The following is a 16813-nucleotide window of genomic DNA, read 5'->3' on the forward strand; positions in this document are numbered from 1 at the left end:
GAGGACACCAATTTGGGGAAAGCTGATCTGTTTACCTGTTTATTTCTGGCATGCACAAAAGTAAAGGAAAAAAAAAAAACCCAAGCCTTTCAGATCTCAGTGTGGAAAAAAAGAAACATTTGCTTACATTTGGCTCAACTGAAGTGGAAATTGACACACTGAGTAGTTAATGCTTTCCTTGTTCTCAGCAAAGCAAGAGTTGTGGGAAGCATGGCCATGCATAAAGGATTTTGGAATTTAAACAATCTACCCAAGAACGAAAAAAAAAAAAGATCTTAAAGAAGATATCTGGAAAAAAAAATACTCTTGAGCCTGGAATACACATAGGTATAGAATGAATAAATAAAGTACTGGAGTTCACTGAGCATCTTCAACTGAATTTTTAATGCTACAGTTCTGACTCCCAGCACAGCTCAAGTAGCTGACCTTAGCTGATCTTGAAAAAGCGATTCAGGGTTAAACCTGGGTAGTACTTGGGTGGAACGTTGCCAGGAGATCCCAAGGCTGTTGACTAGACTTGGAAGTTTGAAAACATCCCAGAAGAAGGTGGTGGCAAGCCAGTTCTGTATTTTTGTCTGGAAAATATATTGGAAGTCCAGTTCAGCTCAGCGAAATCTTTCTCTTTTCCTGACTACTAATAGACATTCATTGTTGCTCAAACAGCTGTTTCACATAAAATAGGAATGGTACAATGGAAGCCCCTAGAGTGTTCAAGTGCATTATTTTACAATGTCATAGGAATTTAAGCTGGTATGGTAATAGCAATATGTGTATCACTGCATTGGAGTTTCCTGAACATCTCTGGACCTTAAAAGCAAAGCTCTACCTATTGCTGAATAGCAGGATTTGCTGTCACCTTAGCTGTTGCCCATCGTGTCACAAATAACTGCATGCAGGTTTGGGATCAGGTCTTAGCTTAAAATCCTCAGGAGGCATATGGGCAGCTTTCATAGGCCTGGACCTAAGGCTGAATAGTTTCATGAAGTATGGAATTTTGCAGGGAGAGTGACCTTGTCAGTTAATTTAAATATTTACACTCCCTTCTTCTGGTAGCTGGCAATGGAGGAGACAGAATTATAGCAGCTTGGGTTGTAAAGTGTCCTTTCTTGACCTTAATGTCTTCAGTGCTTCAGAACAAGCTCTACAGTTAGATCAGACATTCCTGTGATAGTTACGACAGAGGATGGGTGACTATGGTCCTTATTGTATCTGCCACAGATCAATATGTACAAAAGTTGAATATGTTTTCTGGCTAATTTTAGAAAGCTAAAACATGTTAATTGCATCTTTAAGTAGTGTAAGACTAGAGTTGCAGTGACTGTGGGAGAGTTCAGGGCAAAATATTAAAGTGGCATATTTAGTGTTCTGTGTTCTTATCTTTGATTGATAGACATGGGGGAGGGGCAGGACTTAAAATAAAAACTTCTGCTGTTGGAAGTTTTTCTATAATTGGAAAAGCTTGGAATCCTACAGATCAGTGGATCCATTAATAGATCACAGTGTGTAATAGAGCAAAAATTGCAAAGATGTTCTCTCCTGCCCTAAAAAATCTTTAATGAGTTCCATTTGTAGCCGACAGAAAAAGAGGTCTGCAAGATGAGCAGGTAACTTTTTAGGCTGAAAGTCCAATTTAATATTTTATGGGAGAAATGAGGTCTGTAATGCAAGGGAACAAGACAAAGTTGGTGGGGGCCATGTCACCCGGGCATTTACTTATATATTTTGATGCACGCATATTTTAGGATTAGCGTTTATCGTTTGTGCATTTATCATCTCAAAATAATGGGAAGCACCTCTACCAATACTTGGCAACCACTTTGACAGCACCATCTAAAAGGGTTCCAGAGGCTACAGAAAAAAATGGACTTTGAAACGTCATGAGGTTGGTGACGTAGTTGGCTTATTTTTGTTCTACAAAATCCCATGGCCTGTCAATTATCCTCTAAGACAACCTAGTACTGTTCCCTTAGTATTACTTGCTTACAGTGCAGAATCTTGGACCAGAATATTTATGTAGATGAGTTTTATTTTATTTTCCAAAGCACAATGGCTGCCTCCTATAAAAAAATCACATTTTTCATACCACATTTTTCATCTATATTTTTTCACCTAATAATATTATCTTAGTACAGATGGAACATGTCTCATTATTACTAGAAATATAAGAATCGCCACATAAGTCATCCACACAATTACCTAGTTAATTTATCAAGTAAATAATATCTGAAATATTCTCAGCACTCACTGAAGTATTTTCTATAGTAAATCAGTAGAAGAGTGTCAACTCCCATTCCAAATTCGTTGGCATCTTGGGAACCTCTGCATGTATTTTTGCTCTCATATCTGAATATTCAGCCTGAATCTTACTTTCTGTTGTGTAGCAGATAAAGTGTTGGCTTGAGGGTGTGTGGATTCAGAGTTCTGCATAAATTTGGAGACAACAACCTAAAACAGGAATTCTGCCTTGTATGTAATGGAAAAATAGCCCATTGTGTAACTTGTGTAATCATGCCTATTGTGTAAAGATAAAAATGAAGCAATCCCACCGATATCATTGTTATTTAAATTAGACTAATCAAAACAGTCTTACTTGCCATATAGTTAAGAATGTTCTCCTTTTGTCATATTAAAATTATACCCAGGACTTTGAGCAGATATAATTTGTGCATTCCATAAAAAAAAAAAAAAAGAATTATCAGCGCAATAAACATATGCAGACATTTCAGTGAGGGATGGCCTAGAAATTCTGTTCATGCCATTCACTAGATATGGTCTCATGTATATGAAATAATGTGGGTGGTAATATAATTTTTGTTTTCCTTCCTTTTCTCATCTCACGTTAAAAGCAGAACACAGCTAACAACTTCAGTGGAACTCTTAAATAATTTAACACATTGCCAAAACCATGGACATGTGTTGACCATTCTGTCCAACGAATGTGAAATGGATAGGTAATGGGATATTTTGGTAACATGATTCTTGAATCTTAGCATGATTTCTAGGACACCAAAGGATGTTATTCAGCTAAAGAATATTTGTAAACCACATGGGAAGACAACGTGGACCATAATTACTTAGAAATATAAAGCAATGTCTCAAGTTCCCTGGAAAGGAGAGATGAGAGAGAATTTCATAGGGGTAATGGGTTTGACAATATCCAGAGCAACTGAACTTCTACTACAACTTCATTGAAAGGATCATTTGGCAGATTATGTTTATTCAGAAGGAAGCCTTACAGAGTTTCATCAGGTCTACTGCTAAGTAATAAGGAATTTGGAAATTAGGCAGTAAATGGAACTTTGATCCCTATTCTTATCTGACTCACAAATTTACTAATTTTAGAAAAGGTTTGGGATCACTTGCTTGGCATCCTCTTCTTTCTTGGACTCCCAGGGTTACCCAAGAGCCAACTAACTAGGAGCCCTTAAAAAAGCAGGTAGTGGATCCTGGTGGATTAGTCCGCTGGAAGGAGATCTGATATGGCATACAGGTCAAAGTGTTGAACTAATGCTGGGAGGCCCAATTTAATCCTGTTATCAGTCAGACAAACTCACAGAGGGACTTTGGGCCACCACTCTCACCTCATCCTACAACACTGCAAAATTGTTTTGGGATTGAATGAAAGAAAATCCCCATGTCAGTTGCCTTGCCCATGAAGCAAGGGTGAGGTACGTGTTGGAGGTTGAAATGTTCTGTGCATGCATGTGAACATTCCTGATAGGGAGAATCTAATCTGAACAAGGTTTAGTGAAGCAGGTTTTATAACTATAACAGGAAGGAAATTTATTTACAAGAAATACATTACAGGGTAGGCAAACATTTAGCACCTACTGTAAATAGCTACATCTTACCAGGAGAGCAGTTATGTATATGTGTGCCTGGGAAGAAAGGCAGAAAGAAGTGTACTCAGATTAGCAATCTCTTAGGAAAGGGGCAGTAAGAAGGCAGACAAAGAGTTGAATCCTTAATGCTCTGTCTACACCCTACTGCCCCTTTGTGGCCATGAGAGACAGAAGAAGTAGTGCATGGGATTTGGAACTCCAACATATAAATCTAACACAAAAAATATAGAAATTATTCCATAGCTGACCTGAATTTCCCAGTTCTAGTCCAATATCTTATGAATGACAGCACTTAAGCACCACAGCACACTTTGTATATGATTTTTTAAAAATTGCACCTGTAAAAGTTGCTCACATCACAATTTTCTTTGTGTTATCATCTTTGTGCATATGCAAAAACATTTTTTGACGTGACAGTGTTGCATGTCTAACAATCACGTCTAAAAATGATCACAAGATGTTTATAATCAACTGTGTTTTGTGCTATCTAGACAAATTCTTCAGAATGGTGCACATACTTTATTGGCAAACTACAAATATGAGGAGATCCCATTTCATACTGAAAGGGTCAGATTATCTATATTCTTTATACAGGCAGTATCAGATGAATAGCTACAATCTAAACAAAGTTCCTGTATCCATGTGGAGCAATGTATTCATGTACCTAAGGTATAAACCAACTCTGACGATTGGACACGTTTTTATTTCTATCTCTGCACTTAAGAGTTCAGGCTGAAAAATAGCTACTTTAGCTAATTGTGCTGAATTCTTGATTCTTAAAATATCAACATCTGATGCTTAAAGAAATCTTCTCAGTGTTTTATCTCAGGTGGAAATTCCATAAACAAATGCAAAGATGAAATCAAGAAAATGAGCAGGGAAGATGCTAAGAATAGCATAGAATTCTGCAAATTCATGGGAAAAATAAATAAGAAACAGTCTATTTACTGGGAAGAAACCCAATTAAACTGGTTTCCAGAAAATTCTACTGGGTTCTGATTATTTGAAATAGGGTAGATAGTTTTTCAAGTCTTAGGCCACACTTGCATGGTATGTATGACATATACTCTCAATAGGGCCTAGGAAAAGGGGCGAGGCCAAAAACTAAATTTGAATCTAACATTTAATTTGATAAATTAAATGTAGTTGATAATAACTTTCATTTTTTGTCACCATAAAAATTCCAATTCACTTGTAATTGGGAGTAGTGGATACAATGAAGGCTTTGGGGGAAAGACACAGAGGCTGTATGTTCCTGGTATAAAACTTAGACAACTACATACAAGTATGCGAGTTTTCAGAAGGTTGTGCCAAATTTCAATCCATTAAACTCATCTTTTTTTTTTAAAGGATAATGAAAAGCACTTCAGTTACAACCACAATCCCTTGTTTGTATTGGCTGAGATCAAAATTCCTGTGGATGAGCAGAAAGGCTTTCCATGTATACCTAGATGGACATTGCTGATTTTCTTTTCCAGCTACAACCGTTCACCCTTCAGCAGCAGCTTATTGGGGTGAAGCAAAATCAGATCCTCCTTGTAGCCTTGTAACCTTTTGAAAATAGCGATCAATATTAGGAACAGCAAGAAGCAAGTACAGTTAAGGTGTTTCCAGCTAGAGGGCTCCTAATACTACCACTCAAAAGACAAAGACCGACTGTTCTCCAGTTTTTTCTTCTTCTTCATGGATTAAAAAAGAGAAACAGAGAAAAAAGAAAAGGTGGGAGAAACAGTGGTAAAGCATGGGAAGGTTGCCTATGGAAGACAACGGGCTCTTCCCCATACTTCAGGTGATGTGCTTTCTTCCCAGACTTAAGTTGAGAGGAAAGGACCACAGTGGTCATTTTGTAACATCTTGGAAACAGGACCAATACTTCCCACAAAGGCCAGGGTGTGGTTTCTGCTGCTGCTGCTGGGAGAGTGAGAAGTAGGAAGATTGTTCCTCTTTTCTGCTGTTTGCCTTTCTACCCAAAGGCATCGGTCCCTTGACACTTTCTACCACCACAATCTCTGCACTTACTTCTGTGCTTGCTGAAGAGTATCAGTGCCATCCCTGATGACAGCAGGAGAGCATGAGCGCTGCTACCCCACAGAGCTAGTGGTAGGTTTTGTCACATGGGGGTTGGTAGAGCTTACCAGTAGTAATATCAAATATTATCTTCTACAACGTCACTATTCCTACTAGAAATAACTCATACACCCACCTGCCCCCAACAGTGGAAGGAGAAATGCAGAGTGACACAGGACTGATGGTTAAGCAAAGGGATCAAATTGAAGAGAGTAGTCCCATACAAAACAGGTAGAACCAATTGGAGCCACAAGTCTGTCACCACAAAGCACATCATTTCATGCCACATCCCCAGTGCTTATCAACATGCCCTACACTGCCTGCATACAGCATATTGAGGCAGGATAAGAGCGAAAACACACTTCCAAACTCTAGTACCTCAAGCAATCTTTCTGCTGCCTCATCTGTGAAAGGATGCTGAGATATAAAGGATTACTACACCTGTACAGAGATGCATGATACCAAGGAGGAAAGCCTTACTGAAAGTATTTGGGTGAATATTAAGGGGGAAAAAAGACATTGCTATAGGTCACACCACCCAACAAAGCAGAGGAAAAATATGAACTTTTTGTAAATCAATTAGCTGAGGTGTCCAGGAAACACACCACTGTAGTACTGGGGGATTTTAACTACCCTGACATCAACTGGAAACAAACTCTGCAGCAAGTGGGAGATCGAACAGGTTCCTAATGTGCCTAGCTGACAACTTTGTCATCTAAAAGGTGAAGGAGGGCAACTAAAGGATCAGCTATACTGGACTTGATACTTACTAATAGGGATGAAATGGTTCAGGGAGTGGCAGTTGTAGGAAATTTTGGGAGGGAGTGACCATGTCATCCTAAAATTCACCATAATGCAGGCAAGGGTAACTGAACAAAGTCAGACTAGAGTTCTAGATTTTAAGAGAGCTGACTTCAACAAACTAAGAGAAAGAATAGGAAGGATCCCATGGATGGAAATCCTAGAGGGAAAAACAGTCCAGGATGCTTGGGAAACTCTGAAAAACAACATAATAAAGGCCCAAACAAAAACAATATCACAAAGAAAGAAAAACAGGAGATGCCTGATGAGACCAGTGTGGTTGCAAAAAGAGCTCTCTGTCAAGCTGACAAAAAGAACAAGTATAAAAAATGGAAAGAGGGGCTTATAACTAGAGAAGAATACCAGCATATAGCCTGAATCTGCAAGTATGAAGTCAGGAAGACCAAGGCTCAGAATGAGCTAAAACTTGCAACTAATGCCAAAAATAACAAAAAAAGTTTCTTTCGATACAGTGTGTAAGAAGCAAGAGGAAACACAAAGAAATGGTTGGTCCACTAGTAGAAGAAGATGGCAAGAAGATGATGGGCAGCAGGGAGAAGGCGGAACTGCTTAATTCCTTTTTTTGCATCTGTCTTTATGCAAAAGGAAAACATAGTCCAACCTGCCAAAATCAGCACCGTGGGAGACAGAAGAGGGATGCAGGGCAAAATAGGTAAGAAATTGGTTAGAGAACACCCAGCTGCTCTGAACAAGTTCAGGTCTCTGGACTGGATGGTTTACACCCCAGCGTACTGAAGGAGCAGGCAGATGTGATCTCAGAACCACTAAATTAATCTTTGAGAGCTCCTGGAGCTTGGGGGAACTGCCAGAGGACTGGAAAAATGCTGATGTGATTCCAATCTTTAAAAAGGGGGAAAAAGTGGATCAAATCAGCTTGACATCAATACCTGGGGAAATCCTGGAAAAGGTAATCAAGCAGTGGGTTTATGAGCACCTAGAAATGAACAAGAAGATTATTAGAAGCCAGCATGGGTTTGTTAACAATAGGTCATGCCAAACAAATCTTATTACCTTCTTTGATAAAGTGACTAAATTAGTGGACCAAAGAAATGCTGTGGATATAGTATACTTAGATTTTAGTAAGGCATTTGATAAAGTAGACCATAGCTTACTTCTTGGTAAGATAGAACAATGTGGGATAGACAGTACCACTACCACATGGATTTGCAGTTGGCTGACCAACTGGACTCAGTGTGTGGTCCTTAATGGAACTACATCTATGTGGAGGGAAGTATGCAGTGGGGTACCTCAAGGAGGAATTTCCTGACAGTGAGAACTGTTGGGCAGTGGAACAGCTTGCCTCCTGGAGGTGTGGGTGCCCCGTTGCTGGAGGTTTTCAAGAAAAGATTGGACAACCATTTGTCCAAGATGGTATGAGGACTCCTGCCTTGGGCAGGGAGTTGGACAAGGGACCTCCAAGGTCCCTTCCAACCCTATGATTCTATATAGGTGGAGAGGTACAGACATGTAGTCAGGAAATGGTTAGTGACTTGTCCTTGTGCTGGGGCAAAGAGGCTTTATGGCTTTCCCTTATATGTGCTGTTGTGACAATGCATTAATCCCAGGTCCTTACCTTTAAGACAGAAAATTATCTCCTGTACTATGATCTAAATTTACTACTTCTGCCTTCTTTCTTTGATGTCTAACAGCTGTGTGCACTTCATTAATAATGTAGCACATCAGTTATCAATGATCGGTGAAACTGGGTCAGATGGCAGCCTCATTTAATCAAGTGGCTGTCAGGCCTATGTCCAAATTGTTCTTGTTTACATATTGATGTTTTCTGTAAGTACGTGTAGCTGCTAACCTTTCTTTTGGCAAAGATTATTTAAATGTTTGTCAGAAAACTGTTTTTAGGCCTACTCCTGTTTCTGCAAGGTAGTTTGCTGTTTGGTTTCATACCCCAACATAGAATGGCTCAACATTTATGATAACATTTCAATAACCAAGTTACTTCCCCATATTAGAAGTACATTTATAGCTCACAGGCCTTGTGGAAAAAGTGGGGAAGCCTTTGCTAATTTGGGCATGCTTGCTCTATGGAGAGATTCTTTAGTTCACAGCTTTAAGGTGCAGTTCTATTCTACTAAAACATGTGAAAAGTGTACTGGAGTTCAGTATGGTTAGCTATATATGTATACCAGATTTTATGCAGTTATACATTCCCACGAAAAGACAGTGGACCCATAAATGACATTTTCATCCCTACTTGACCAGTTTTACTGTATATTAACAGTCAGACATGATACAAGATTTATACTGAAAATCTGTTTGGATCAGATAAGTAGGTCTCTAAATTTGAAATAGTTTATAAGCAACAGGAGAATCTGCAAAAAAAAAAAAAAAAACGTAAATAAAATGGATTAAGATGATTAAGAATTAATTTCTCTAATTGTTTTTGTTCTCCCTGGTGCCAGTAGAAAGGAGTTGTGAGGGGGATAAGCCTAGGTTTTGAGCCAGCTTTTATAAAAAAATAAGGCTGTTTTTATTCCCATAACCATTTCAGACTGTAGAGTTTAAATAAATAGGCAGGTTTTATAATGGGAATTGACTCAGATTTGCCAAAAATTATTGGGCTAAGCACCCTGATTCCCACCCCCAGACTCAATCTGCTTTAGTGTTATTGTTATTTCAAGAACTGGCATTCCTACATTTCTTTCCTCCAGACCTCTGCAAATTTGCAAACACAGTTGGCTATCCTTATGGAAGTTTTCTATCTCTCCCTTCCTGCTATGAAATTGGTTGATTAATGAAGCCGTATTTCACTTTGCAATGAACAAAGTACCCAAAATAGGAAATGCCATGGAAACAATAGAATCAACAGATGCAACTGATAGTAATGAAAAAACACAGAGAAGAAAATATAAGAAGCTAGCAGTTCTTCCTGTGATGTATAGCAAGTCTGTGATGCATGTCCATCTTTTAATACAGTCAGCAGTAGGATGCACTTTATATCTGTTATTTCTGTAGGTATTTTATACTGCTGCTCAGTTATATTCCAAGGTGGCTTATCAGAATAAGACAAATGAAATAGTGAGAGAGCAGTACACCACTCAGAATTATCTACCGAGCATAAAACAGAACAGTCAAAGCTGCACCTATCTGGTCCTAGAAAGTCCATCATGAGTGGCAAGAAGTCTGTACAAGAAGACAGTTTCAAAATTAGACTATCAAATAGGTCTCGCAGATGACAGTGATTCCTTTAAAACAGTCTCCACTGAAGATCTTTATGGAAAATACATTCATATGAGGATAAGTGTTTCGAATACTTGGTCCTAAGCCACAAATTTGGACATGGAATAGGACCAACAGACTATTACAACCACATGGCATCACTACAGCACACAAACCAACTAAAGTCCTCCAAAACATCTTAAGTAAATCAAAAGACCCAGTAGCCCAAGAGTTAAAAAAAGTAATCTACAACATACAATGTAAGGACTGTAACAGCCACTACGTAGGACAGACAGGCAGAAGACTAGCAGAGTGCATCCATGAACACCATTTAATAGTCAGAAGACATGATGAAAACTCCCTAATCTCGCAACACATGGACAGACTCAACCACAATTTCAACTGGGAAACTGTGAGCATTCTAGACCAAGCCAAATCCAAAAATGCTGGGGAATTCCTGGAAGCCTGGCATTCAGACAAATCAGCCATCAATAGACACATAGAAATAAACCGTATTTACAGACCATTCAAAAAAGACAACAAAAACCTCCCCACCCATCCCATAAAAAGCATATTTCTTTTGGAAAATATAAATATGATTTAATTGTTGCATTTGGGGCATTAAATTCAGGTACTTTGTGAAATACAAGAAATGACACAATGCATTCATAAATTCTTTCAGACTCCCTTCCTGCCTGCCTGCCTTTCTTCCTTGAGCAGTAACACTGACTTAAACCAATTAAGCATTCCCTGGTTCAATCACTTTTCCTTTAAAGGGGAATGCTAGTCTCTGTAATGATATAAATTGTATGTATTGCTATCCATATTAATAATTTGATAAAATACATACCATTTCTATTTACTTCGTATTCAGTTTCCTTGCAATCACACTTTTAAAATTCTCTTTTGTTTCTTTCTACTTACACTATATGATTATGTTTTCTGTAACCTTGCAAATCAACACTATTCCATCCCTGGGGATTTGGGGCTACTTTTCTTTTGGATGGAAAATTTATGAGAAAATGAAAATATCTTCTTAGATCATGTAGCATTTTTCTAGCACAGAAACGTCAGTGTGACATTGTTATTTGAACAGGGTATATTGTTGCCTTTGTGCCACTGGTTTGGGTATACTGTTCCCATTATAACCAATTAACGATTACTTACAGTTATTTTTGAACTTTCCCTCTTTCTCCATTTATTGTACTAAATTGGAAGACTTGCATATTGCTCGTGAAGCAAGTACTGTATTTTTCTGAGGTTTTAGTCTATAGCTCCCATTATTTTCAACAATCTTTTTTTTATTTGGCATGATCAGAAACTCATGAATTATTTAAAAACACACACACAACTTTTTGTATATAAATATGCATCCTGATAGCCCTGTGTAAATTATGAAGACTAGCTCCCTAAGGTTAGACTTTGGGAGCTTCTGAGAACTGTGTATAGTTTACAAAGGTTGATCAGATCCTATGTATTTAGTCCCTGGCCAAACTCCAATTTCAGGGGAAGTTTTTCATGTACTGTGCATTTTAACACTGGAAGAATTGGTTCAGTAAGTCATTTGCTACAGAAGAAAGCAAGCTTTTGGGAAAGGAACTGAAGAAATTCCCCAAGAATGCCATGAAATATAAAACACATATTTTGTTAGATAGAGGATCAAATTCTGAATGCCAAGAAGAAAGAAAGAAAGAAAGAAAGAAAGAAAGAAAGAAAGAAAGAGAGAGAGAGAGAGAGAGAGAGAGAGAGAGAAAGAGAGAAAGAAAGAAAGAAAGAAAGAAAGAAAGAAAGAAAGAAAGAAAGAAAGAAAGAAAGAAAGAAAGAAAGAAAGAAAGAAAGAGAAAGAAAGAAAGAAAGAAAGAAAATAAAGGGAAATTAAGAAGTGAATTAGAAAACTATGTCAGAAGGCTAGCTTTGGGTATGCCCAGCATTCACCAATGTGGCCTCCACCTGCACTTTAAATGGTATAATTAAGAGGTCCAAGCTAGTTAACTGATGTTGAAATTGATTGTATGACTGAGAACAGTAGTAAAAATCTGGCTATTCATCTCCAAAGTATTCTGTGTGCACAAGATTAAAAAAATCCTTGGTTCCCCATTAATTTTACTTAAAGTACTTAGTAAATATAGGACCTTCCTTTGACTACAATGTTGAAGGATCCAGTGTTTATCCTTTAACTTCAGTTAAAGTACACATTTAATGCATTGCAGTATAACTAGAATTATGATTGCCAAACTGTGGATACATTGTATTTCTAAATGAAAGAAACGCATTGCTACCCTATCATGATTGGTCATTATTTTTTTCATTCTTACCTGCATGCAAATAACTTCATTAAAATCAAAGGGAATTCCTAGATAGATATTTAAAAGCCCTAAAATTAATTATACTAAAGTGGTTTTTCCATTAATTACCAAAAATGGCCTATTAATCTACACAGTCCTTAGTGTGAATAGTTGATCTACAAAATGAAAAAAAAAAAAATCTTAAAATAAGAAATATACTGCTATCTATTGGTTTTTTTCATTCTTATCCACACATGCACGTTGAATAGCTAGATAAATTTTAGAAGCCCTATTTATAATATTGTATTTTTAAAAATTAATTACAAAATAGATATTTATCTTTGCATTTTCATCATTAGTATGAAAAGCTGAAAAATTAGGAAAAAAAAGTCCTTTGTGAAGAAATGGCAGAATTAAAACCTGTTCAGTTTCAAAGCAAGATTTTTTTTAAAAAAAAGATTGTATAGCGAAATAATGGTAAGCAATAAACTCTTCTGTTCCATTGCATGACCAAGACAGGATTTTTCACTATATTCAAAACTGATGGCAACATTTGAAGAGAATATCAGATGCAAGTACAATATAAGTACAATTAGTTAAAAATACTGCTGTCCAGGACCCTTTTTTCCACTCATGTGAACATCATATTATATAAAGATACAATTGATATTGAATGTTTTTTCAAAATTACTTTATATTTGAATGGCAATAAAATACTCTCCTACTATAATACATTTCTAATACATCTATATCACTTAGTAGATGGACACACCAACTTTTCTGGAAGCAGATTTAATTATTTATTTTCAAATATCTGTCTGCTATCTCCAGAAAAGCAGCTGTGAAGTACAAGTTTTGTCTTAAAGTGGAATATCACTTGATCACATTACAGTTAATGGAAAATATAAATATTCCTTTATTCCTTCTTCAGATACTTGAAGTCAACAAGCATGATAATAATAATTTTAAAAAACCCCATTATATCTGTCCTTCATCTTGAATGTACTAGTACAGTAAACTGCATGAATGAGTGTTTACATCCTACACTCTAGATGATTCCCAGTCAACAGAGGAGTACATTTGAAAGCCCTCAAGTTTGAAAGCGCAAATCATTTGTAGTAATTTGCACTACCAAACTATGAGGTCTTCCTTTGCTATTATAGCTTGTTACTTGGCCTACCACAAAGCCTAGCTGAGGTTGCCCCATCCACTCTTAGCCTCTCATATTTTTGTTGCTTGTTCTGCAAAAGAAAAAGCCATTAGGCAATGCAAAAAATCTGAACATTTGCAAAGCGTGTCCAGAATTAGGCCACTGGGTCCTCTAAAGTAGCAAATAGGTGCATCACGCATCTAGTCTTATGTATCTCACGTTCCTTTACTCAATAAATCCTGTAGATGGTTATGAAATTTCCTTCAACCTTTGGGATTCTAAAGTAGCCAATCTTGTTTGGAGTAAACCAATATATTATCATTCTACTATTCTTCTATGAACAGTTCACACCTGAAAATGTCTTCATTTATTTTCCATCTTTAGTAAACATTCTGCTTTACAGATATTCATTTACATGTTTGCAGAATCATATCAATGTTTCCTTTTGCAATGTATTTTAACCAATGCATGGGCATAAGATATCTTATTTCTTGCTCCCTCTATTTTATTTATACAGTAAACTGATTGTTCAGGAATGTTGAAATGGGAACCTACTACTCCTCAACATTTTGCATAGAATATAACAATTGTTTAGCATCTGATGTGGGAGAACACTTCCTAATCCTATGACATTTTATCTGTCCCCTGGAGCACAATCCTCTGAAAGCAGTCAAGATCACATCAGTTGGTTAATTATAATATTGTGCTACATAGACAACACCACAAACATATTGTTACAAGGTTTTCTTCTTGCTGGAATTATGGTCCAGAAATACATATGAAACAGATGTAACTATTGACAATATGATTCCGTGATTCCAGTCCAAATAAAGACATTTATGGTCATTGGAACAAATCCCACAAATACAACCTAAGACTACACTGTAAATCACAGCAAGACCTACACTATCTGTAATTTCTTTCATTGTTTTAAACATAACTTAATCATAGTCTAATGTTTGTTTTTTCAGAGCCATTCTGATAAATACAATTCTAAGCAGTTCCACCCAGTGCTTATTTTGTTGCCTTTATTTTCCACCAGCACTATCATGTGCATTCCTGATGTTTTAGAATTAAACTCTCATAGTTCCCAAGGATCACGGCCACACGAAATTCCACATATCTGGGAGCACTAGGCTGAAGAAGGTTAACAGGTCATTTGTCCTATACAAAACTCAGCATATTTTGGTATTGTAGAAAATAATCTGGGAAAATATTAAAAAACCCTGATAGTGACCAAATAATCCCATGTAAAATGTAGCTACAACTAATCATATTATCTTGGGGACACAAGAGCTCCAATATGCACAAAATGTATCATTGCTCACAAGCAAATGAACCATACTAGGCATAATAGGTTGCATACAGGGGAGTTGGTGTCTCCATTAAAATAAATGAACAGCTCTGACTTTATCAAGAGCACTCAGTATTAAAATATGTCTCCCTTTCCTAAGCAGAATAAAAAAAATATCTTCCTTTTATTTATAGAGGAGAGAATATGTTTCAGAATTCAAATGTTTATCTTGGACATACGCAACCAAAACAAGAAATTTTAAATATTTAAAATTTTCATTTATAAAGGCAATAATACTTAAAAGCTACGATGAAATCAAGATGCTATATTTAATACGTGTGTGTGTTTCTGTCCAGCAGTTCATTTACAGATAACTGCCCTGAGAAAAAGCTAAATGCTGCTTAGCAAAATGGATTTTAAAATTAAAACAACAGCTGCAGTAATATAAAAGTTCATAAAACTATTCAAAGTAAGGCAATACATTTCAGGCATATTTAGTTTGTATTAAGAAGAAAATTGGCTCCACTCTTTAATTATTCATACACACATTTTCTACTGCATACATAAGAAAACCAGGAATATGTTCAGAAGATTTAACTGTGCTTGATGGAATGTTACAGAATTCTTTACCAGAGTTTGCTAAAAGGCATGGTTTGAAATAGTGAAACATTTTTTTATGCTGAAGACTTCATAAAACACTGTTGCTTTAAATAGCATTCACATCTTTGTTTTTTAACTGCTCACAAAACCTCATGGAATGGCAGTTAATAAAAGATGAATATAGTTCATAAGATCAGATCTCAATCATTATTCTCTGGTATATTTTAATATGATGCAAATATGTAAACTTTATCCTTTGATAAGCCTTACATTCCTTAACTGAGTCCTAGCAATCATCAAGCTATTGCATGCCCCATTCAAGAAAAATATGTTTGGTTGGAATTATGTAGCTTAAAGAGTTACATTTCAAGAACTTCCTTACCTAGAACTTTCTTTAAATTATATTAATTTAAAATATCTATTGAATGATTTTTTTAAAAAAAGAAACACTAATAACCAAACAAATGTATGGGTTGTTTTTATGAAATGACTCCTTACAGTAAGTTAAAAAAAAAAAGATTTATCACAGTTTTGGTAATTTGCATAAGTTCATATTGAAACAAAATCCTTCACATGTTCTTGATGGACTGGACACTGTTGTGCTATAGATCCATTCACTGGTATGGCTTGAAGCAGTAGACACCATATAGCTTGTGCTTTTTATCTGGAAAGCCCACAAATCGCACCGCTGCTTCGTTAGGGCTACAGCGTTTCCTTGGCTTGGAGATGGGATATCGGACGCTGCCATCAGCCAGCCAGCCAGCATCACAGCGGTCATATCCTAGGAGTTTCCAGGCTGCAAACATGTGGCCCACTTTAGCAATCTGCGCACCGTCATTGAGGCAGGCTTGCACTGCTTCATCATAGGTCAACTTGGTCGGATGTATTAGGTAATAAAAACGGCCTAATGGAATACAAAAAGGTTATCATGCATATGAAAAACATTTATGTAATTAAAATACATTTTAATGATTCATGGAAAAGTCTACCATATATTTATATTACATATCTATCTGAATCTCTGCATATATGTGCGTATGTATATGCATGTCCCCTTCATGGATCACTGCATTGTCATGCTGAAGGGGCTTGCGTAACTCAGTGAAGCCATGAGCTATACCGTGCAGGGCCACCCAAGACGGACAGGTCATGACAGAGAGTTCTGACAAAATGTGGTCCACTGGAGAAGGAAATGGCAACCCACTCCAGTATCCTTGCCAAGAAAACCCCATGGACAATGTCAAAAGGCTAAAAGATATGACACCGGAAGATGAGTCTCTCAGGTCGGAAGGTGTCCAATATGCTACTGGGGAAGAGCGGAGGGCAATTCCAAGTAGCTCCAGAAAGAGTGAAGCGGCTGGGCCAAAGCCGAAAGGACGTTCAGCTGTGGATGTATCTGGAAGCGAAAAGAAGGTCCGATGCTGTAAAGAACAATATTGTATAGGAACCTGGAATGTAAGATCTATGAACCAAGGCAAGCTGGATGTGGTTAAACATGAGATGACAAGATTGAACATTGACATCTTGGGAATCAGCGAACTGAAATGGACGGGAATGGGTGAATTTAATTCGGGTGACC

At 37.0% G+C, this 16813-nt stretch overlaps 1 protein-coding gene across 1 annotated transcript in view; it reads right to left on the reverse strand.

The window, feature by feature from the left end:
* Nucleotides 1–12913: 12913 nt before the first annotated feature.
* The window catches only part of HAPLN1 (hyaluronan and proteoglycan link protein 1), a 73658-nt gene continuing 69758 nt past the window's right edge, over nt 12914–16813 (reverse strand). Inside the window, exon 5 of the mRNA XM_088130074.1 lies at nt 12914–16138. Coding sequence (XP_087986200.1) covers nt 15849–16138 — 290 coding nt within the window. The 3' untranslated portion in view covers nt 12914–15848. The remainder of the gene's footprint in view (nt 16139–16813) is intronic.

Source organism: Python bivittatus, unplaced genomic scaffold (assembly GCF_059951505.1).
Source record: "Python bivittatus isolate LINGU-HERP-01145 unplaced genomic scaffold, Pbiv_v1 ctg000850_np1212, whole genome shotgun sequence".
Taxonomy (NCBI): Eukaryota; Metazoa; Chordata; class Lepidosauria; order Squamata; family Pythonidae; genus Python; species Python bivittatus.